The sequence below is a fragment of the Scyliorhinus torazame genome, chromosome 3 (genome assembly GCF_047496885.1).
Source record: "Scyliorhinus torazame isolate Kashiwa2021f chromosome 3, sScyTor2.1, whole genome shotgun sequence".
In the NCBI taxonomy this organism is placed as follows: domain Eukaryota; kingdom Metazoa; phylum Chordata; class Chondrichthyes; order Carcharhiniformes; family Scyliorhinidae; genus Scyliorhinus; species Scyliorhinus torazame.
The window spans coordinates 157,172,386-157,192,800 of record NC_092709.1 but is presented as its reverse complement, the minus strand read 5'-3'; the positions used below and the strand labels follow the sequence as shown (position 1 = coordinate 157,192,800).

General features: G+C 44.6%; 1 protein-coding gene across 8 annotated transcripts in view; it reads right to left on the bottom strand.

Annotated features, from left to right (window-relative positions):
- ncapg (non-SMC condensin I complex, subunit G) overlaps positions 1 to 20,415 on the bottom strand; it is a 129,936-nt gene that overhangs the window by 88,162 nt on the left and 21,359 nt on the right. For all 8 annotated transcript variants that reach the window (XM_072496455.1, XM_072496456.1, XM_072496460.1 and 5 more), the window contains exons 7-9: positions 7,096 to 7,288; positions 3,828 to 3,977; positions 2,758 to 2,898 (exon numbers count right to left, since the gene is read on the bottom strand). In XM_072496455.1, coding sequence (XP_072352556.1) covers positions 2,758 to 2,898; positions 3,828 to 3,977; positions 7,096 to 7,288 — 484 coding nt within the window. The remainder of the gene's footprint in view (positions 1 to 2,757; positions 2,899 to 3,827; positions 3,978 to 7,095; positions 7,289 to 20,415) is intronic.

Here is a 20,415-nt window from a genome sequence, read left to right as displayed (position 1 = left end):
AAATTGCCGTTGGGGCTCCTATCAAGAGCCCAAAAGTCCGTTTCACCGGGAGCTGCCGAAACGTGCGACTCAGCTGGTCATCGCCGCACCCGGAAGTCTTTCACGTGGCAGTATCATAAAGATACCTGGCGACTCAAAAGCAAAGGTGATAAAACAGAGCAATTAAACGAAGGCAAAGTTAGCAACAGTATCATCTGTAAAATTTGCTATGTTACACTCTGTCCCTACTTGCAGATCACTTACATGGATTGTAAACAGTTCAGGTCTTAGGACTGACCCCTGCGGCATTCCGCTGCTTACAATTCGCTAGCCGGAGAAGGACCCAAGTTTGTCAAGCATGATGTACACTTCATAAAGTCATGCTGACAATGGTGGATTGAGCTTTGTCTTACCAAATGTTCAGTCATCACCTCCTTAATGATTGATTCCAGCAACTTCCCACCACAAGAGGTCAAGCTAACTGGTCTCTTGTTTCCTACTTTTTGCCTCTCTCCCTTTTTGAATAGGGGCGTCACATTAGCATGTTTCCAATCCACCGGGACCTTTCCAGAACCCAGGGAATTTGGGAATATCATAGCCATTGCATCCAGTCTCTCCATTGCCACCTCCTTGAATACCCTAGGGTGCAGGCCATCGGGTCCCAGAGACATATCTGCCTTTAATCTCATTCGTTTATTCAATACCTTCCCTTAGTGATGGTTATTGCACCAAGTTCCTCTGCAGTTTTTGGAGATTTATTATCCTCTACCGTGAGGACAAAGACAAAACACTGCTATCTCGGTGTTACCCATTATTACCTCACCAGTATCATTCTCTAAAGGGCCAACATTTACTTTAGCTATTCTCTTTATACACTTATAGAAGCCCCCGGCCGGCGCGGAGAAGGGAACCCCGCGCGTGTGCGGAATTACGCCAGCCGGTCTGCACATGCGTGGAAATACGGCGGCTGTTCCGCGCATGCGCGAACTCGCGCCGGCTCTTTGGCGCCGGCTGGAGCAGCGCCAACCACTCCAGCGTCCACTTAGCCCCCGAAAGTTCGGTGACATCCTCACTTTCGGGGCTGTTGACGCCGGTTTTCCCGCCGGCATGGGGACTTTGTCTCCAGAAGGGAGAATCCTGGCCAAGGAATACGCCCAAAAATTGCATTTTTGTTAGATTAAACAAAAGCATGAGGTCCCACGAAAATGGAAAGCAAGGAGATGTCAGATGAACTGAACAGGCAATTTGCATCAGTCTTCACTAGAGGGCCTCAACTATTTACAATTTAAGTATTATATAAATGACTTGGATAAAGGGATTAAAGAGATGGACAGCAAATTTGTTGATGACACAAAGGTAGGACAATAAGTTGTGAAGAGAACATAAGGAGGCTACAAAAATATACAGATAGGTTATGTGAGTGGACAAAAATCTGGCAAATAGAATATAATGTAGTAAAATGTGAAATTGTCCATTTTGGCAGGAAGAATATGCAGATTATCTAAATGGTGTGAGATTTTAGAGCTCTGAAGTGCAGAAGGATCTGGCTGTCCTCGTGCATGAATCACAAAAGGATAGTATACAGGTATAGGAAGTAATTGGGAAAGCTAATAGAATGCAATCATTTATTGAGAGGAGATTTGAATACGCAAGTATGGAGCTTATACTTCAGCTGTACAGTGCACCAGTGAGCGCACATTTGGGGTATTGTATACCGTATCGATCACCTTATTTGAGGACGTAAATGCTTTGGAAGCAGTTCAGAGAAGGTTTACCAGAGTAATACTTGGAATGGGTGGGTTGACTTAGGAGGAAAAATTGGACGGGTCAAGTTTATATCCATTGGAGTTGAAGAGTAAGAGGCAAAATGATTGAAACATAGAAGATCTTGAGGGGTCTCGACAGGTTGGACGTGGAGAGAATGTTTCTACTTATGGCAGAATCTAGAACTAGGGGTCACTGTTTAAAATAAGGCATTGCCCTTTTAAAACAGAGATGAGGCTAAATGTTCTCACTCATGAAGGAGAACTTTCTGAAAAACGTGGTGGAAGCAGTGTTTGAATATTTTTTAAGGCAGAGGTTGGTAAGATTCTTGGTAAGCAAGGGGATGATATATTACCCGGGATTGGCGGGATGCAGATTACTATCAGATCAGTCATGATCTTATAAAATGGAGGAGGCTCGAGGGTTTGAATGGCCTACTCCTTGTTCCTATGTGGGACAACAGCTCGGAGGTGTTCATCATAGTAATGTCTCAAATAATGAACCAACTTGCCAACTAAACAGCACCCTTTTCCTCATGCAGTATAAAATTGTTGTTCCCTTTGAAATTTGGCATTTTGTTTCTGTCCTGATATGAAGATGATGAAAAGCTTCAACAGCATGTCTCTTTTTTCAAGCAATATTCAAGATCTGTCATACCAAGCCACACAGATACAGTGTGACAAAATAATCAGCAGTACAACAAACCTCCGCAAGTGAATTGTTAACATCTAGAATGAACTGCCTGAAAAGGTAGTCGAAACAGATTTAACAATAACTTTCACAAGGGAATTGGATAAATATTTGAATATGTTTCTGCTCCATCTTCCAATGTTGAAGTCGAATTAATGAAACACCAACGGTTACTATAAATGAAAATAGCTCACGGGCACACATCCAACTTTGACTGTCTGGTTAATAGTTCTGGAAGTTATTTCCAGACATATTGAATCAGTAATGCAACTTAAGTGATGCAGGCACTTATACTTTAAAAATTCAAACGACAACAACATTTACCTGCCACCCTCCTCTGACGTATCCAGGCAACCAACAAGAATGACTAGCTGTTGGCTTATGAATTCTTTCTTCATTACTTCCTCAATTTGCTCAAAGTCGGCTCTCTGTGATTCTTTCAGAATCGGAAGTTTTTTCAGGTAACTAATTGTACAAGGAATAACATTGTAAGTTAACTGTAGTCTTTAGCTTCCCTTCAACTACTGAAATAATAATGTTCTACATATATGCACTGCCAGATGATCTAATTCACCTTCTACTATTCTTGCTAGTTACAGAATATGATAATGGTGTTGCTGTCAAATAAAAACAGTCAATCTCTATCAATTTGTCCAGAATAGAGCCAAAGAATAGACCCGTCCCTCCCTGCTAACTGTACTCGACTCTCAAATTACGTATTTACTATATTTTGAACTATTATTTGCATTTGAACAAATCAATAATATCTCATTCCAGCATCTGCCTAGGGACTCACTTAAATAACATTTCCACCATTTCGTTTTGAATTTATTCCCCTTTCAAGCCCAGATTGCACCCTCTGTATCTGCTGCTTTGGATAAACTGAAACAGCTCATCATAGGCTACATTATCTAATCTCTTTAGGATCATTGGCAGCAAATAACTTTGCAATGTTCTTTTACAGTGAGAACCTTGCCAACGTACACAAGTTTCTAATGATTTAATACTCCATCCTCTAAAATCACAGTTTGCTTTCTTCTATATAGTTTCAATAGCTGCAATATCTTTTCGTACCGTGGCAACCAGAACTGTAAAATATCCCAGGTTCTATCAGACTAATATTTGATAAATTAGGATTAATTTATTTCAGCTCAAGATTGACTTTTTAAATACATCGACACTGATTTACTTTAATGGCTGCCACCCTAAATATCTTACTACTGGCCTAGTAAAATGTCTGATGTTTTTCAAACAACTGTGATTATACAATAACTAAAAAGTGAGAAAGACATAATATAAATCAGATCAGGCTGATGCCCGCGCCATAATAGTATCTGCATTACTGAAAATCAATAGTGCCATATTTAAAATTTATAGTCCATTTGAACTGGTACCTCAAAAGATATTCAGCATAAATGGCCGTTTCAGGTAAAATATTTTCCAAAGCTTCTTCCCTTTCATCTCCCATTGATTTTATGTATTTGCAGAGACATCTCCAGTACAGAGCATTCTCACAAGTTAGATTTTCACCTGGTATCACCTTTCTGAAAGATAGGTCAACACTTTTACAAGTCAGCTCAGCACATGGCCTTAATAAGTTACAAATCATAATCTTACACTGAAATAATAAATTTTAATTCATAAAGCAATTATTACATATTTAGGATATATGTTCATGCAATCCACAACTAATTAATCACTCTTTAGACATTGTTATTTAAGATAATTCAGCAGCCAAAGCATACACTGTAATTTTAAAAAATTGTTCGAGATGTGGTAGTCATTGGCAAGGCCAGCATCGATTGTCCATCCCCAATTGCCCTCAAAAAAGGTGGTGAGTCACTCCTTGAAAATCCGCAACCCGTGTGGTGTAGGTATATTCACAGTGCTGGTAGGGAGGGAGTTCTAAGATTTTGACCCAGTAACAGTGAAGGAATGGTGATATAGTTCCAAGTCAGAATGAGGAGTGACTTGGGGGGGAAACTTGCAGGCTGTGATGGTTTCATGCACTTACTGCCCTTATTCTTCTAGATGGTAGTGGTAGAGGGTTTAGAAGGTGCTGAAGGAGCTTGGTGAATTGCTAATCGATGAATGACCTTGTAATTTTTTTTTGTTGAATGGAAGGCAAAATGTTGACCAGGGCACTGGGAAAGTCAGATAATCACATGCAATCTTTTGCGTCCAGCTAAACACAAAATGGACCTCCAGCTTAGATTGCTTATCTGAAAGACAATGACATTGCCCTCCATTAGCCCTGCATTGAAGTCTAGGACAGGAACTTGAACTCAAGATTTTTCATTCAAGAGGAAGATTGTTATCAATTACACCAAGCTAACACTTCATCTTCAGGCAGGTAATCTTTCTTCACTAAGCATCCTCCATGCAACTTAGGCAGAATATTACAACTTCAGGAGGAAAAGGTTCAAACATCTCAGTTAACACAGAGGAGTCATAACATCAACATCCGTTGTCAGACATAATAGACCTGTAAAAGACTAAATGGGAATATCCAATTCTGCAACAACTTTTTTCCTAGACATTAGTACAAATGAAACAACATAATACTCCAACCACCTGTCCACATGCTGCAATTCCTCCCGTAGGTGAACATAGTTGGTCCCTTTGAATTATGAGTTTACAGTAAGTTACTAATAGTACGTCAATTTTATCTAAATTGTTACAATAGGCAAATACAAGTCGTTTTGCAGACAGCCCATCAAACCTGAGTATTTATTTCTGTTCTGGCCTTGGAAGAGGTACAGTGCAGATTTACCCAAATTACTGCGACTTAATAGGTTAAATTGTTGCATAAACATAGTTTACATGGTTGAAGGATGATCGAGTTGAAATGTTTATAATGATTGGATTTGAGACACGAGCTACAAGAAAGCCAATTCCTCTTATGGGAGAATCAAGGCACAATCTTAAAACAAGCAGAGCTAGATCATATAGAAGTGAAATCTGGAAACACTGTCCACAAATAAGGAACGGAAAGGCGAAATCATATTGCCAAAGGCTGTGATGCAGGTCAGGTACAATTTTCAAGACAAGATCAACATTCAAGGGTACAGAGGGTTATGGATCAAAGGCAGGCTCAGTGGAGCGGAGGTATATATCAACCATGATCATTAAGGGCAGCACGGTAGCACAAGTGGATAGCACTGTGGCTTCACAGCGCCAGGGTCCCAGGTTCGATTCCCCGCTGGGTCACTGAATGTGCGGAGTCTGCACGTTCTCCCCATGTCTGCGTGGGCTTCCTCCGGGTGCTCCGGTTTCCTCCCACAGTCCAAACACGTGCAGGTTAGGTGGATTGGCCATGATAAATTGCCTTTAGTGACCAAAAGGTTTAGATGGGGTTTTTGGGATAGGGTGGAAGTGAGGGCTTAAGTGGGTGGGTGCAGACTCGATGGGCCGAATGGCCTCTGCACTGTATGTTTTATGTCTATGTCTATGATCGAATTGAATGGCAGAACAGGGACAAAGAGGTAATGGCCTCCTATGTACAGCACGGTTTCAAATAGTGAAATGAATGACCACATGAACTATTTTTGGTAAGGCAGGTTAAAGGAGGAGCCTATTCCACTTAAAATAGTATTTAGATATCGAACATTCAATGAATGGCCAACAGGGCCTCAATTTATTCTTATGTTCTAATTTAATCTCCCATTTAAAGGAGTTCCATCAGCAACATCCGATTCCCTCAATACTGGAGTATTAGAGTAGAAAATACACTAAAGTCCAGCATGCCATAATTATCTTCTGATTCAGTGGTGAGTGCTGTCAACTGAGGCAAACTGACATTTACTCGTAAATACAAATCACAGCATTTATTTAAAAAGGGGTTTTTGATAATGAACTTAAGTGGGCTATTAAAACTAGTTTACGCTGCTATATTTCTTCACTCAAGTACACCTGGTTTTACAACTGCACATATTATGTAAGGCAGAATTCAAGACTTAAGGAACAAATACCCTGTTTAATAGGAACCAGAATGGGAGTGAATTGCTTAATCTATTAAGGAGGTAGCAAATAAAATGCCATTGATTTTCTGGAGAGCTTGAAGCAAGTACAACAGTCCTTGGCAAATTATACATGCTTTACATAAAATATACAGTAGAGAAATAGCCCATTCAGCTCAACTCTTCCATTTATACTCCACTCAAACCTCCTTCATTACTATCAGCTTATCCCTCCTCCCTCATATGTATATGGTTTCTCCTCAAATGCATCTATACTATTCACCTCAACAACTCCTTGAGGTAGTAAATTCCACATTTTCACCACTCTTCTGCTAGTTGTTCTCTTAACAAGTATCTTATATCGATGGCTATTAATTTTTCTCTTCCCTACATCTAAATCTTTCATAATTTGAAAGATCTTTATTAGGGTTGCAACATGGCAACCAGAACTGTACACAGTTCTCCAGGTGTACCTTAACAAGATTCAAGTTTAGCATAACTTCTCTATCCCTCAAGAAATAAATCAGTGTTTGATTTGTTTTTGTTATGGCTATTTTGACATGGATTGCAGCATGCATATTGATTTGTGTGTTTGATTTCCAGATCCTTTTGGTTCATCAACACACAACAGCCCTCAAAAATTAACAAATTTGAAAGAATTAAACTATTTTCAGTAGCTATCAAAACAAAAAGACAATCGCACCCATCATTTAGTTTTTGACAGTTTTCAACCAGCTCTTCAAGAGGGGTTTGGGCAAACAAGGCGTTAAGCGCAGATTCAGCCACAGTAACACAATTTTCCACATCCAGACGATGGAGCAAGTCTAAAACATTGCCCTCCATTGTGCGAAGCCAAGCTTTCAACAACTTTTTCTGCACCACTTCTTTCACAGCATCTAGAAATTAAAAATAGTGAAAATAAAATCACCGCATGATTTGAAAAGATAAAGAACATACTTAAATCTCTGTCATACACCGCTGTGCACAAGCACACAGTAAGCCAAATGATGGCAAAAATAAAATATGTAGGTCGTGGCAAAATATGCTTATTGTCAAACGGTGAAACCAACAACAAACCTGCATTTATACTGACCCTTTAACATTTGCCAAGGTGCTCCAGGAGTGTTGCCAAGCTAAACTTGGGACCAAGCCATATAATATAGGACGAGGGGAAATGAGGATAAGAAAAGTACGTTTTAAGAGGAATCTTAAAGGAGACAGCAGAGTGATTTAGGGAGGAACACCAGAAATTAAAACCTAGACAGCTGACTGCAGTGGTGGAGGGACTAAAATTAACTGTGCACTCGAGGGTAGAACTGGAGGTGCGAAAAGATCTTAGAAGGTTGCAGAGCCTGAAGATGTAAGAGGTAGAAGACAAAAGATAGCTCACCACCATCATCAAGGGAAATTATCTCAAGGGCAATAAACACAGTGCTAGCCAGTGAAGCCCACACTGAACAAATAAAATAAATAAATATACATACATAGTTGGAAGTGCTTTCAGAACGGGAGCCAACGTAGGCCCGCGAGTGTAGAGGTGATGGATAAATGGACATGGAAAGTTAAGATGCAGATGATATTGAAGTTCAAGCTTAGAGGGTGGAAAATGGGAGGCCAGCCGCAAAGATATTAGAAGACTACAGTCCATTGTGTAACAAAAGGCACCATGTAAAAAGGCTTGGCTCTAGAAAGAAAACAACTTTTTGCACAAGGGTCATAGGACTTCAATATAGTTCAACGAGTACTGAGCCAATTAAATTTGAATCCTTGCTTCCCAAAGCCTCCAGCTTAAAATTCTCATTCCAGTGCTGAAATCCTGCCAGGGCCTCGCACCACACTATCTTTGTAACACTCTGGGGCTGCCACTGAACCATCTTTTTGCAATGCTCCTGACGGCTGTTCTTCTCCCTAGTCCTCGCTGGCAATAGCATTTGGAAAAAAAAAAAAATCATAGCTTGTAGTAGCCCCAGCTTGGCATTTCTGTACCATCGTGACTCACATTTCCACAACCTCTGGAGGTCCTGCTTCGAATCGGGTTGGACCTTCAAACAGGAATGTAGCTCCAAAAGAGTGAAAGAGAGAGAGGATGCATTATTTACCAGAACTCCAGCCAGGTCAGTGTGTAGCCACCTGGGTTGGCCATTTCCCGACTTAAAATTGAGATCCGCAAAGAATGCAGGGAAATTCAGCCAAGCCAGGAAAAACTAGCAGGTGCAAAGTTTCCTGTGTATTAGAACTTGCAGAAACCCAGACAGCACTGAAACTAGCAACCATCCGCATATTAATGAGCGATCCCCGGGAACAATTGAAACATTTAAGGTGAATAAGGCCAAGCCAGACTCCTCGGCGCCGGCAGGAGCCAAGACAAAGGAAAGCCAACGGACTCTCAGGAACCGCCCAGCGATCAGGGAACGGCTCCAGTATTGGAGAAATCGATCCAAGTGATCGGAACCTAGTCCAATCACTTGGACCCAGATACGGGGTCCGCCCCGAACGGCACGAAGCCCCTGGGGACTATAAAGTAGAGTCCCCAAGTTCAGTTCGTCCTTCTTGGCAGGGTCACTCAGCAGCTCAAAACAACCCTCGACAGTGACCTGTCTAGCTGCTGCATCAACCAAGTAAGTCTCCAGTCAACGCACGCTACAAGATAGGCGCTCCTAGCTACCAGTCCATACCAGCTTTTGAATCCTGCACTCAGAATCGAACGAAAGGCCATTTGTTCTCCTGACCTGGTGGGCCAGTTCCGAAGCTAAGTACATGCCTTTTAGTGTTCGAGATAGTCTAGTAAGTAGAGTTTATGCATGAGTAGTGATTGACTGTGTATAATAAATGTGTTTTGATTTGAATCTTACTATGGTATGTCGAGTTATTGATCAGCACTTGAACATGGACCTTGTGGCGGTATCATAAAGATACCTGGCGACTCTAGAGCAAAGGTTATAGAAACAGAGCAAATTAAGTAAAGACACAACCAGCAACATTTAAGAGCCAACCAAAGTTAGCAACATTTACTGGCGACTTTCTGACGGGACCCCACTTAGAAGTGGTCTCACCACTCCGGGAGAACCCAAAATTTGAATTGAGAATCCAATTCGGAACAGAAAAACCACAAGTGTTCAAGCAGTTCTGATCAATCCTCATAATTCGGAAGCGTGTTAATGCATGCGTAACTAACAGGGCTAGAAGGTAAAACTGATAGATTTTTGTTGCGAAAAACTGTCGGGAGTTTGTATTCCAGAAAATAGCGAACGCCATACCCGTGTTTACAGCACCGCCTTAGTACCCCTCGTTCCAAATTTTAAAAGAGAGCATTCCGATAGGAAAAATGGCAATGAAGGCAATGGGACGCCTTATGAACCCCCAGGAATTAGAGGTCACAGCAACCAGCAGCAGAGTAGAACAGTGTCTCGTTTGGGAAGAAGAGATCAGAAAATATCTCAAAGGGAAAGGATGGCCCCTTTGGAGTGAATTCTGTGATAATGAGGAAACAGGACCCGGGAGTATAGGACATACTTGGTGGGAGAACCTGTTAGAGATCCATAAGAAAAGCTTAGGAAAAGCTCGCAAGCCGATGGCAATCGTGTCCTGTCTGGCACAATTGCGAGGCACAGAGGAGGTCGTTCGGACGCTCCGCAAAGAGATAGAAGAGAGACATCGAATGAGCAAGGTCGATGTTAGTGAGATAGAGAGAGAGAATATAGATTTAAGCAGGAGGTTGGCAGCAAAGGATGGAGAGGTGGATGATGCCAAGCGGGCACACCAGTCTTGTCTAGCGCATCTGAGCAGCGTCCAAACCCAATACGAGAAGGCCTATCAGGACACGCAACGTGCAGTCCTGGTAAAAGAGACAGAGAAACAAGTAGAGGCATTGCAAAGGCAGTGCAGCGATCTAAAAGCAGCGTTAAGAGCACTCCATGCTGCCACCACGGAGCACAGACAAAGCTCAGTGGATCATGCGAAATGCAGGAAGCAGATTGCGGAACTGCAGTCTTTGCTTTCAGTGCAAAATGGGTTTCAAAGCACCTTTGGATCCCAATTAGATGAAGAAGATGGCCCTGATTGGCAAGAACGAAACAAAACCGCGCATTGATATGTACAGAGAACATGTGCGCAAGGAAAGCCCCAAAGGAGAAAAGCACCCCAACCCCCCCACAGAGCAGACAGATCAGGCACCCATGAATCCAGTAACCACCCACCGCACACTCACATCGGAAGGAGATGCGGAATTCCTTTACACCACCTCCTTAACAGTGACCCAATTACGGGACGCGGGCGAAAAGATCACACCGTTCCTCCCCACCTCAGACCCCCACCACTTCTTTGCTAGGGTGAAGCAGCAGGCGACCATGTACGGCCTGGATGAGCGTGAGCAAGTGAAGCTCACAGTTTTATGCTTAGACCCTTCGGTTGTAGCAGCCCTTCCCAACCCACAGAATTTAGGAGGAGGCACCCTTGCAGAGATGCACACGGCGATCCTAGACGCGATCGGTAACAGAGATGACCCAGTAGAAGGCCTGAATAAGTGAAGGCAGAAGAAAACCAAACACCCCACAGCGTTTGCTGGACGCCTGTGGATCCATTTGACAGCCGTTTTCAGAAACTTAGACCGTGCCCATTTGTCCCCAGACAACATGGCCAAATGGACCCGCACCCTTATCTCCCATGCCACAGAGGCAGGACAAAAAGCTTGTACCAATTATGACCCCTCGGAAGAAGCGCACAACGAAAAGTGGGTTTTAAAAAGGTTGTCCCGCTCCTGGGAGCAATCTGTCCACAACAAACCCGCGGTTAGAAAACCCGAAGAACAGCAGGCAGAGGCAGATATCCAAGCAGTTAAAACACACCAGAACCCCGCATGGGTGACGAAGGCATGAACAGCCCCACACAGAAACCACAGAAGTGTTACAACTGAGGACAATTAGGTCACTTTGCACGAGAGTGCAATGCCCCACGAAAGCCACAGGGAGCCCAGTAGGGAGGCACTCTGAATAATAACAGGACAAAGCTGTTACATAGTGTAAGCACCCGTTCAGACCAGACAGACATGAACGGAACTTGGGTCTGCGACACCCTTTGGGATAGGTCCGGCCGACCAGTCGTTGCAGCGAAAATACGGGGACAGCCCGTCAAATTTCTCTGGGACACAGGAGGGTCTCGCACCACAATTAATTCCTCCACTATGTTCCAAAAAGACTCGTGGCCCACTACAGCCACAATCACCCTCAGCGGCTTCACAGGCCACTCACAACAGGGACACATCACAGCCCCTGCACCCATTCAAATTGGCAACATTACAACAAAACACCCCATAGTTTTGGTCGATCTGGACCACACAGCCGAACACATTTTGGGCATCGATGACCTGACCCTAGACCCCAGAAGCAATATGGATTTCCCCAAGAGGCAGAGGGAGAAATCTCAAAAGTTAGCGATAGTTTATTAGAACAAGGCGTAGTTAGATCAGTAGCCTCTACTAATAATGCCCCGATTTGGCCAGTGAGAAAGCCCGTTGGATCATGGCGACTGACCATCGATTACCGGGAACTCAACAAAGTCACCCCCTCAGCAGCCCCCACGGTAGCCACAAATCCCGAGACAATGCTCAAACAGGGACTCAACTCACGATTTTTTACAGTTTTGGACACCAGTAACGGATTCTGGTCCATTCCATTGGCAAAAGCGTGCCAGTATAAATTTGCCTTCACTTTTAAAGGTCAGCAGTACACGAGGACATGCCTTCCACAAGGATTCCACAACTCCCCCTCCGACAGCTGGCAAATGGTTTATCAACATTTTCTCGCCCCGAATGTCTGTTCCAGTATGTAGACAACCTATTACTGTAGAGAGACACCAAGGCAGAGCACATCGCGCTTCTGTCCGAACTCCTGGAACTCCTACAGCAAATTGGATGCAAAGTGAACCCCAAGAAGGCCCAAATATTGGAAAACAAAGTGGTATACTTGGGAACGATTATCACGCATGGTAAACGCGAGATCGAGCATAAAGGAATTGACTCGATTGTCAAATTGTCCCTTCCTCAGAATGTTTCAGCCTTCCGGTCGTTTTTAGGACTGGTTGGCTACTGCCGAAACCATATTGACCGTTTCGCCACCAAAGCAGCACCCCTCTCGGAACTCCTAAAGAAAGGAGCCCCTTGGGAATGGCTTCCGCAGCACACGGATGCTGTAGACGTTTTAAAGCGCGCACTCATTGCAGCCCCCGCACTACAGGTTCCAGACCCGCTTTCCCCCTATGCTATAGAGATAGCTAGTTCAAATCGTACTCTTTCGGCCGTGCTCCTCCAGGAACGGCATGAACAGTTAAGACCCGTGACTTACGCCTCCAGAGTTTTAGATCCTGTGGAGCAGGGATTTTCGGCCTGTGAAAGGCACCTGCTCACAGTTTTCTGGGCAGTTCAATACTTTCATACATCACCGGGCTAAACCCCATCACAATCCTCACGGAACACACCCCCACCCAACTTTTACTAGACGGACGACTTAAGGACGGTACAGGAAGCCAAATCAGAGCAGCCAGATGGACCCTTCTTTTGCAGGGTCGAGACATCACTGTTAAAAGGACCAAGACCCACACTTTCCTAGCCGACAACCTTCAGTACCCAGGCAACCCCACGAATGTGAAATCATCTCACCGCACCACAACACAGGCCCCTTTATCGCGAAAACACCCCCCAAAAAGATAGGTAGTTCACCCCAGATCCCCCAGCACACAGACACGTGCGCACCTTTGAGAATATATGTGGATGGTTCTTCCACTGTATTAAACGTGAAGCGCATTACAGGATGCGGCATCTATGTTGAGGACGCGCAGGGAGGAGCCTTAGAAGAAATCTCCTTAAAACTGCCAGGACACTTAGGCACGCAGGCGGCAGAACTAGCAGCCATTGCGTACATTATAGATCACCCAGATTCCTTCCCCAGCCCAGCAGACATATACTCGGACAGCCTCTATGTCTGTAACAGCCTCACAGAATTCCTACCCCTGTGGAAAGCAAGAGGATTTGTTTCCGCGGCCGGAAAGCCCCTCCCTTCAGCTCCATTGCTCCGGCACATTTTGGACAAAGCACAGGACAGGATATTTGACATTATTAAAGTCCGAAGTCACCACCGTTCCTCCCACCCTGGAAATGTAAAAGCCGACACACTGGCTAAAGCAGGTTCCAGACATGGACATTTTTGGAACCCCCACGAAAGCGCCCCAGTGAATGCAGTTCAGGTCTCACAGACGAATATCGAGGATTTAGTGCAGGCCCAGAGGCAAGATAGTAATCTCAGGGAGATTTTAAAAGGAAGCTTTCCAGCCCCATACGATAGGTTTAAAAATGCACTGACCACACATGACGGTGTGGTCCTAAAAGACACCCTTTATGTGGTTCCTGAACAAGACAGGAATCAGCTCATTTGTTTGTGCAATGATAGTCATGGGCATCAGGGAATTGACCCCACTACAGCCCACCTCAGGCAGCTCTGTTGGTGCCCGAATTTAAAGGAAGACGTCACACACTATGTTGAAAATTGCCTTATCTGTGCCCAAAACAATCCAGACATATATGCAAAGAAAGCTCAGCTTAGCCACACCGGTCCCGTTAATGGCCCTTGGACTAACCTCCAGATTGATTTTATAGGACCATTGCCCCCCAGCAGGAATGGTCATAAGTATGTGTTAGTTGTGATAGACACGTTTACAAAATGGGTAGAAGCATTCCCATCAAGAACAAACACGGCAAAGACTACCGCTAAGATTTTAACCCACCACATCTTTACGAGATGGGGACTCCCCCACAGCATTGAATCCGACCAAGGCTCCCATTTTACGGGACGTATCATGAAGAACGTCCTTACGATATTTGGCATTACCCAAAAATTCCACATAGCATACCACCCGCAGTCCAGTGGTATCGTGGAGCGAATGAATCGGACCATAAAGGCAACCCTCAGAAAAATGGTCCAACAAAACAGCACCACTTGGGATTCAGTCCTCCCTTTTGCACTAATGTTTTTGCGTAACACTGTTTCGACATCCACAGGATACACCCCACACACTCTCATGACCGGACGCCCCATGAAAGGCACAGAATTTTTATTAGGACTTGACTTGATCAGCCCCGAAGTGACGGCCCTCACACACGAGAATGCAGTGAAACAACTGAGAATGTTGAGAATGTAAAAACAGCTCAGCTAGCAGCCGCAGTAAAATTAGGCACAAGGAAGAAACAGAGCAAAGCCTGTTTCGACAAGGCAGTGCATGCGACTGAGTTTGAAGTAGGACAGCAGGTCATGCTCTCCATTTACAACCCCAGCGTGTTCCTGTCACACAAGTATTCGGGTCCGTACTCCGTTGCGGACAAAGTAAGCCCCTCCGTTTATAAAATTAGGTACCCCAACGGGAAGACGCGTGGTTTCATATTAACCAGCTCAAGGCATATGGCTCGCAGTCTAACCACGCACACCACGTCATGCTCGACGCAGATCACGTCCCGCCCATAGCCAACGTATCCCTACCCTCCCCCAACACGTCCGTCCCATCCACGGACTCGACCTCGACTCCACCTCCCACAACTCTAGACTCCGCCCCGGAACGCCCACAGACAGCAGCAGCAGTGACAGCGACTGTGACACAGGCAACAGCCACAGCACGCCTCCCTACTATCCCCATGCAACAGGAACCACACCCAGCGAATCTGAACACGATTCGAGTGATCCCTTCCTGATCACATTCCTCAACAAACCTCACCAGAGACCATCGCCCTACGATGACGACCCCGACTCCGTCCCCACAGAATTAGACACCACTATTTGGCACCGTGACAATTCATACAGGCTCGTCCGAAACGACGAGATGGACCCGAAGTCACACCATGCAGCTTTGGCAACCCTCATCCATTCACGAGTATGGCATCCGGAAGAAGAAGATGAGTCTGACTCCCAAAACGAGAACCCCTTTGCGACCCTGTTCGCAACTGATAACTGAAGTGTCCAGATGATGTTTTAAAAGGAACCGCTTGGGAGAAACGGTGTCCTTTCTGATGGAATCCGTAGCATGTTTGTTCGTTAATGTTATCGTTAAGTGTAGTTTGTCCCAGACAATAGTTCAGAGTAACTAGTCTGTCGGCAGACAACAATCATAACTACTCTCCTGATTCGAAGGTAATCACGAGAGGCAGCCTCCACGACGACCACATTCTTACCCGTTCTTGCCGGTTGCTCAGGCAGTGGAGAAACTGCATTGGTCTCCGCCCTGCCCGAGGACCCTCCTCTGGTCAGCTACGCTCGAGTAGAGCACAGAAGGCATTGATCACCGTCCTACCCAGGGATTCCATCCAAATCTTACCTGCATACGCACCCCATTTTGGCTCGATTACTTTCAAAATTCTTTTGTTTGGTTTAGCAACCCTTAGGATTGCTTCCCTATGCTATTCACATCCTCAAACACTAGGATGGTAAATCACACAGACTGCGAGACGGCTAGCAGTACGGCAGTATTCTCTTGATGTCTAGTCCAAATAGTTGGTTTAAAAAAAAAATTAGGGAGTCACACGTGGTGACCAATTATAAAGGGAAATTGGCACTAAAAGACAGACATGCTAACGTACAAAGATATTAAACAAGATGGTAACAGAAACTATGCTTGATTTACTGAATTCCAGAAGCTCCAGGAAGAGAGAAGAGATGAAAAGGAAGAGAAGAGGAGAACAATGAAGACGTCATACGTGTTTTTCGTCATCATGATAATGTGTATTCGGTTACGCACAAATGCGAACCCCCTGACCCCAACCCCCTCGGCCGTCAATAATTCACTTCCCCATAGTGCCCAGAGCCCAGTGACAAGTAACAACACACCATCATGGTGTGATAAGTTTATAACAAGGTACTCCCTTTCATACGTATTTGAATCCCTTTTAGTATTGGCGATATTCTGCAGCATCATGCAGACTATCCGCATGAGAAAATGGTGAAGGAGAGCCTACCGCTCTCGCACCCCGGTATACAGGATGAGATCCCCTATTTTCGGTTTTCACCAGGCCCCCGAACCCCTTGATCTACAATAAAGGACATTCGTTCGGCGTCATTTTGTGAATAAAGACAACTGAGAGATTGTACAACTCTGAGTTTGACCTCCAAGCCAGAGGAAAATGTGAATGCTGCTATTATTTTTGTATTGTTAGGAAGTTAGCATGATTGGATGTTTAAGTGAGTGCAATTTATGGAAGTTAGTTAGAGGTACCGTTTTTTAATGTTGTAATGCATGCCCCTGTTGTGACATAGCGCCACTTAGAATTGTCAGTTAAAAACGTTATTGCATAGTTATGGTCAGTGTAGAGGCCATGGAAGAGTGCTCGCTGGGTCAGGAAGTGAAGACGACGCAGTTATGTGATGCTTCGCGTTAGGGATCACAAGGAGGGAGTTTAGCCACCTGGGTTGGCCACTTCCAGACTTAAAATGGAGATCCGCAAAGAATGCAGGGAAATTCAGCCAAGCCAGGAAAAACTAGCAGGTGCAAAGTTTCCTGTGTATTAGAACTTGCAGAAACCCAGACAGCACTGAAACTAGCAACCATCCGCATATTAATGAGCGATCCCCAGGAACAATTGAAACATTTAAGGTGAATAAGGCCAAGCCAGACTCCTCGGCGCCAGCAGGAGCCAAGACAAAGGAAAACCAACGGACACTCAGGAACCGCCCAGCGATCAGGGAACGGCTCCAATATTGGAGAAATCAATCCAAGTGATCGGAACCTAGTCCAATCACTTGGACCCAGATACGGGGTCCGCCCCGAACAGCACGAAGCCCCTGGGGACTATAAAGTAGAGTCCCCTTGGCAGGGTCATTCAGCAGCTCGAAACTACCCTTGACAGTGACCTGCCTAGCTGCCGCATCAACCAAGTAGGTCTCCAGTCAACGCACGCTACGAGATAGGCGCTCCTAGCTACCAGTCCATACCAGCTTTTGAATACTGCAGACTCAGAATCGAACGAAAGGCCATTTTGTTCTCCTGACCTGGTGGGCCAGTTCCAAAGCTAAGTATAGGCCTTTCAGTGTTAGAGATAGTCTAGTAAGTAGAGTTTATGCATGAGTAGTGATTGACTGTGTATAATAAATGTATTTTGATTTGAATCTTACTAATTGGGGTGTCGAGTTATTGATCAGCACTTGAACATGGACCGTGTGGCAGTATCATAAAGATACCTGGCGACTCTAGAGCAAAGGTTATAGAAACAGAGCAAATTAAGTAAAGATACAACGAGCAACATTTAAGAGCCAACCAAAGTTAGCAACAAGTGGCACAGTAGTTAGCAGTAGTTAGTACCTCATGATGCTCAGGACCCGGGTTCAATCCCGGTCCTGGGTCACAGTCCGTGTTGAGTTTGCACATTCTCCGTGTCTGCAATAGTCTCGCTCCCACAGCCCAAAAAGATGTATAGAATAGGTGGACTGGCCTCACTAAATTGCCTCTTAATAATCAAAAAAGAACTCTAGCCAGGTAAATTGGTATGGAGTAGTGAGAAGATCTTGCACTATAAGAAAAAGACCCATCAGTGGAATGGACCGACTGTCCAAACCATTGGGAAGGTAGCAGAGCCGGTAATCTCTGATGATTCACATACTCTACATAGTGAGCTAGAACATGGAGAACTTGAATCCTATACATCAAGTCTTCATTAAAGTTGTAGTTGTGTCCCTGGGTGAGCTAGGGAGTGAGGTTCAGCTGGAGGGTGTGTTGGGGAACAGAGGAGCGCAACATGGAGGTTGGGGAAGGTGGGGGGTGGGGTAGGTCTGCAGCGACCAGGGGGAAATCAAGAAGCAGGCGTTAATAAGACCATAAAACATAAAGCAGAGTTAGGCCACTCGGCCCATCGAGTCTGTTCCGCCATTCAATCATGGCTGATATTTTTCTCATCCCCATTCTCCTGCCTTCTCCCCATAAACCCTGACCTTATTAATCAAGAACCTATCTATCTCGGTCTTAAAGACACTCAGTGATTTGGCCGCCACAGACTTCTGCTGCAAAGAGTTCCACAGATTCATCACCCTCTGGCTGAAGAAATTCCTCCTCATCTGTTTGAAAGGATCGTCCCTTTAGTCTGAGGTTGTCCCCTCTGGTTCCAGTTTTTCCTACAAGTGGAAACATCCTCTCCACATCCACTATATCCAGGCCTCGCAGTAAGTTTCAATAAGATCCCCCCTCATCCTTCTAAACTCCAACGAGTACAGACCCAGAGTCCTCAACCGATCCTCATATGACAAGCTCTTCATTCCAGGGACCATTCTTGTGAACCTCCTCTGGACCCTTTCCAAGGCCAGCACATCCTTCCTTAGATACGGGGCCCAAAACTGCAAGTTACATTTTTCTTTTATATTTTAGAAGTTATTTACCAATGTTAAATATGTGAACTCAAGGAGGGAGAGGGTATAATGTTTTTATTATTTCCTTTTCTCCTGATAAGGAAGGTTCTACAGAACCCAACTAGTGTTAACATTGATTCCCATAGGAATCAATGTTTCACCTAAAGTTATGATTTTGAGGGACACAACTACAACTTTAATGAAGGATTCAAGTTCTCCCATGTTCTATCTCAAACTCTGTAGAGTATGTGAATCATCAGAGATTACATGGACTTCAGTAAAGCCTGACAAGGTGCCTCATGGCAGACTGGTACAAAAGGTGAAGTCGCAGGGGATCAGAGGTGAGGTGGTAAGATGGATACAAAACTGGCTCGGTCACAGAAGGCAAAGGGTAACAGTAAAAACGTGTTTTTCTGAATGGAAGGTTGTGACAGGGATCTGTGCTTGGGCCTCTGTTGTTTGTAGTGTACATAAACGATTTGGAGGAAAATGTAGCCGGTCTGATTAATAGATTTGCAGATGACACCAAGGCTGGTGGAGTGGCAGATGGTGTTGAGGATTGTCAGAAGATACAGCAGGATATAGATAGGTTGGATGGTGACTTGGGCAGAGAAATGGCAAATGGAGTTTAATCCAGACAAATGTGAGGTAATTGGTAGGTCTAACATAGAGGGGAAATATCCCGCAAATAACAAACTCTTAGGAATATAGAAAGTCAGAGAGATCCGGGCGTGATGATACACAGATCTTTGAAGGTGGCAACACAAGTGGACACAGTAGTCAAGAAAGCGTATGGAATGCTTGCCTTCATTGGACGGGGCATAGAGTATAAAAACTAGCAAGTCATGCTACAGTTGTATACAACCTTGGTATGGCCGCACTTGGAATATTGCACACAATTCTAGCCACCACTACCAGAAGGATGTGGAGGCTTTGGAAAGGGTGCAGAGGTTTACCAGAATGTTGCCTAGTTTGAACGGTGTCAGCCATGTGGAGAGGCTGAATAGACTCGGATTGTTTTCATGAGAAAGATGGAGGTTGAGGGGTGACCTGATAGAGGTCTACAAGATTATGAGGGGCATAGATAGAGTGGATGGGCAGGCACGCTTTCCCAGGGTGGATGGGTCAGTCACCGGGGGCATAGGTTTAAGGTCCATGGGGCAAGGTTTACAGGAGATGTGCGAGGCAGGTTTTTTAAGCAGAGGGTGGTGAGTGCCTGGAACGCGCTGCCAGGGGAGGTTGAGGAAGCAGATACATCAATAGAGTTCAAAAGCCATCTTGACAAACACATGGATAGGATGGATATAGAGGATTACGGCACAAGGAAGTGCTGAGGGTTTTGGCAAAGGTTGATATCATGACCAGTACAGGCTTGGGAGGGCAGAAGGGCCTGTTCTTGTGCTGTATTGTTCTTTGTATTACCGGCTCTGTTACCTTCCCAATGGTTTGGGTCGTTGGTCCATTCCATTGATGGATCTTTTTCCTATAGTCCAAGTTCTTCTCACTACTCCATTTTCAGCCTCGACAAGATAAGATTGAGGATGTAGTGTTTTTCGTCTTCATAGTTCTGGTCACAAATCCATACCAATTCACCCAGCTGGATTTCTGGTAAATAATGCACTCTTCTGCATTGATTATTGTTTCTGCTTTGATTTGCA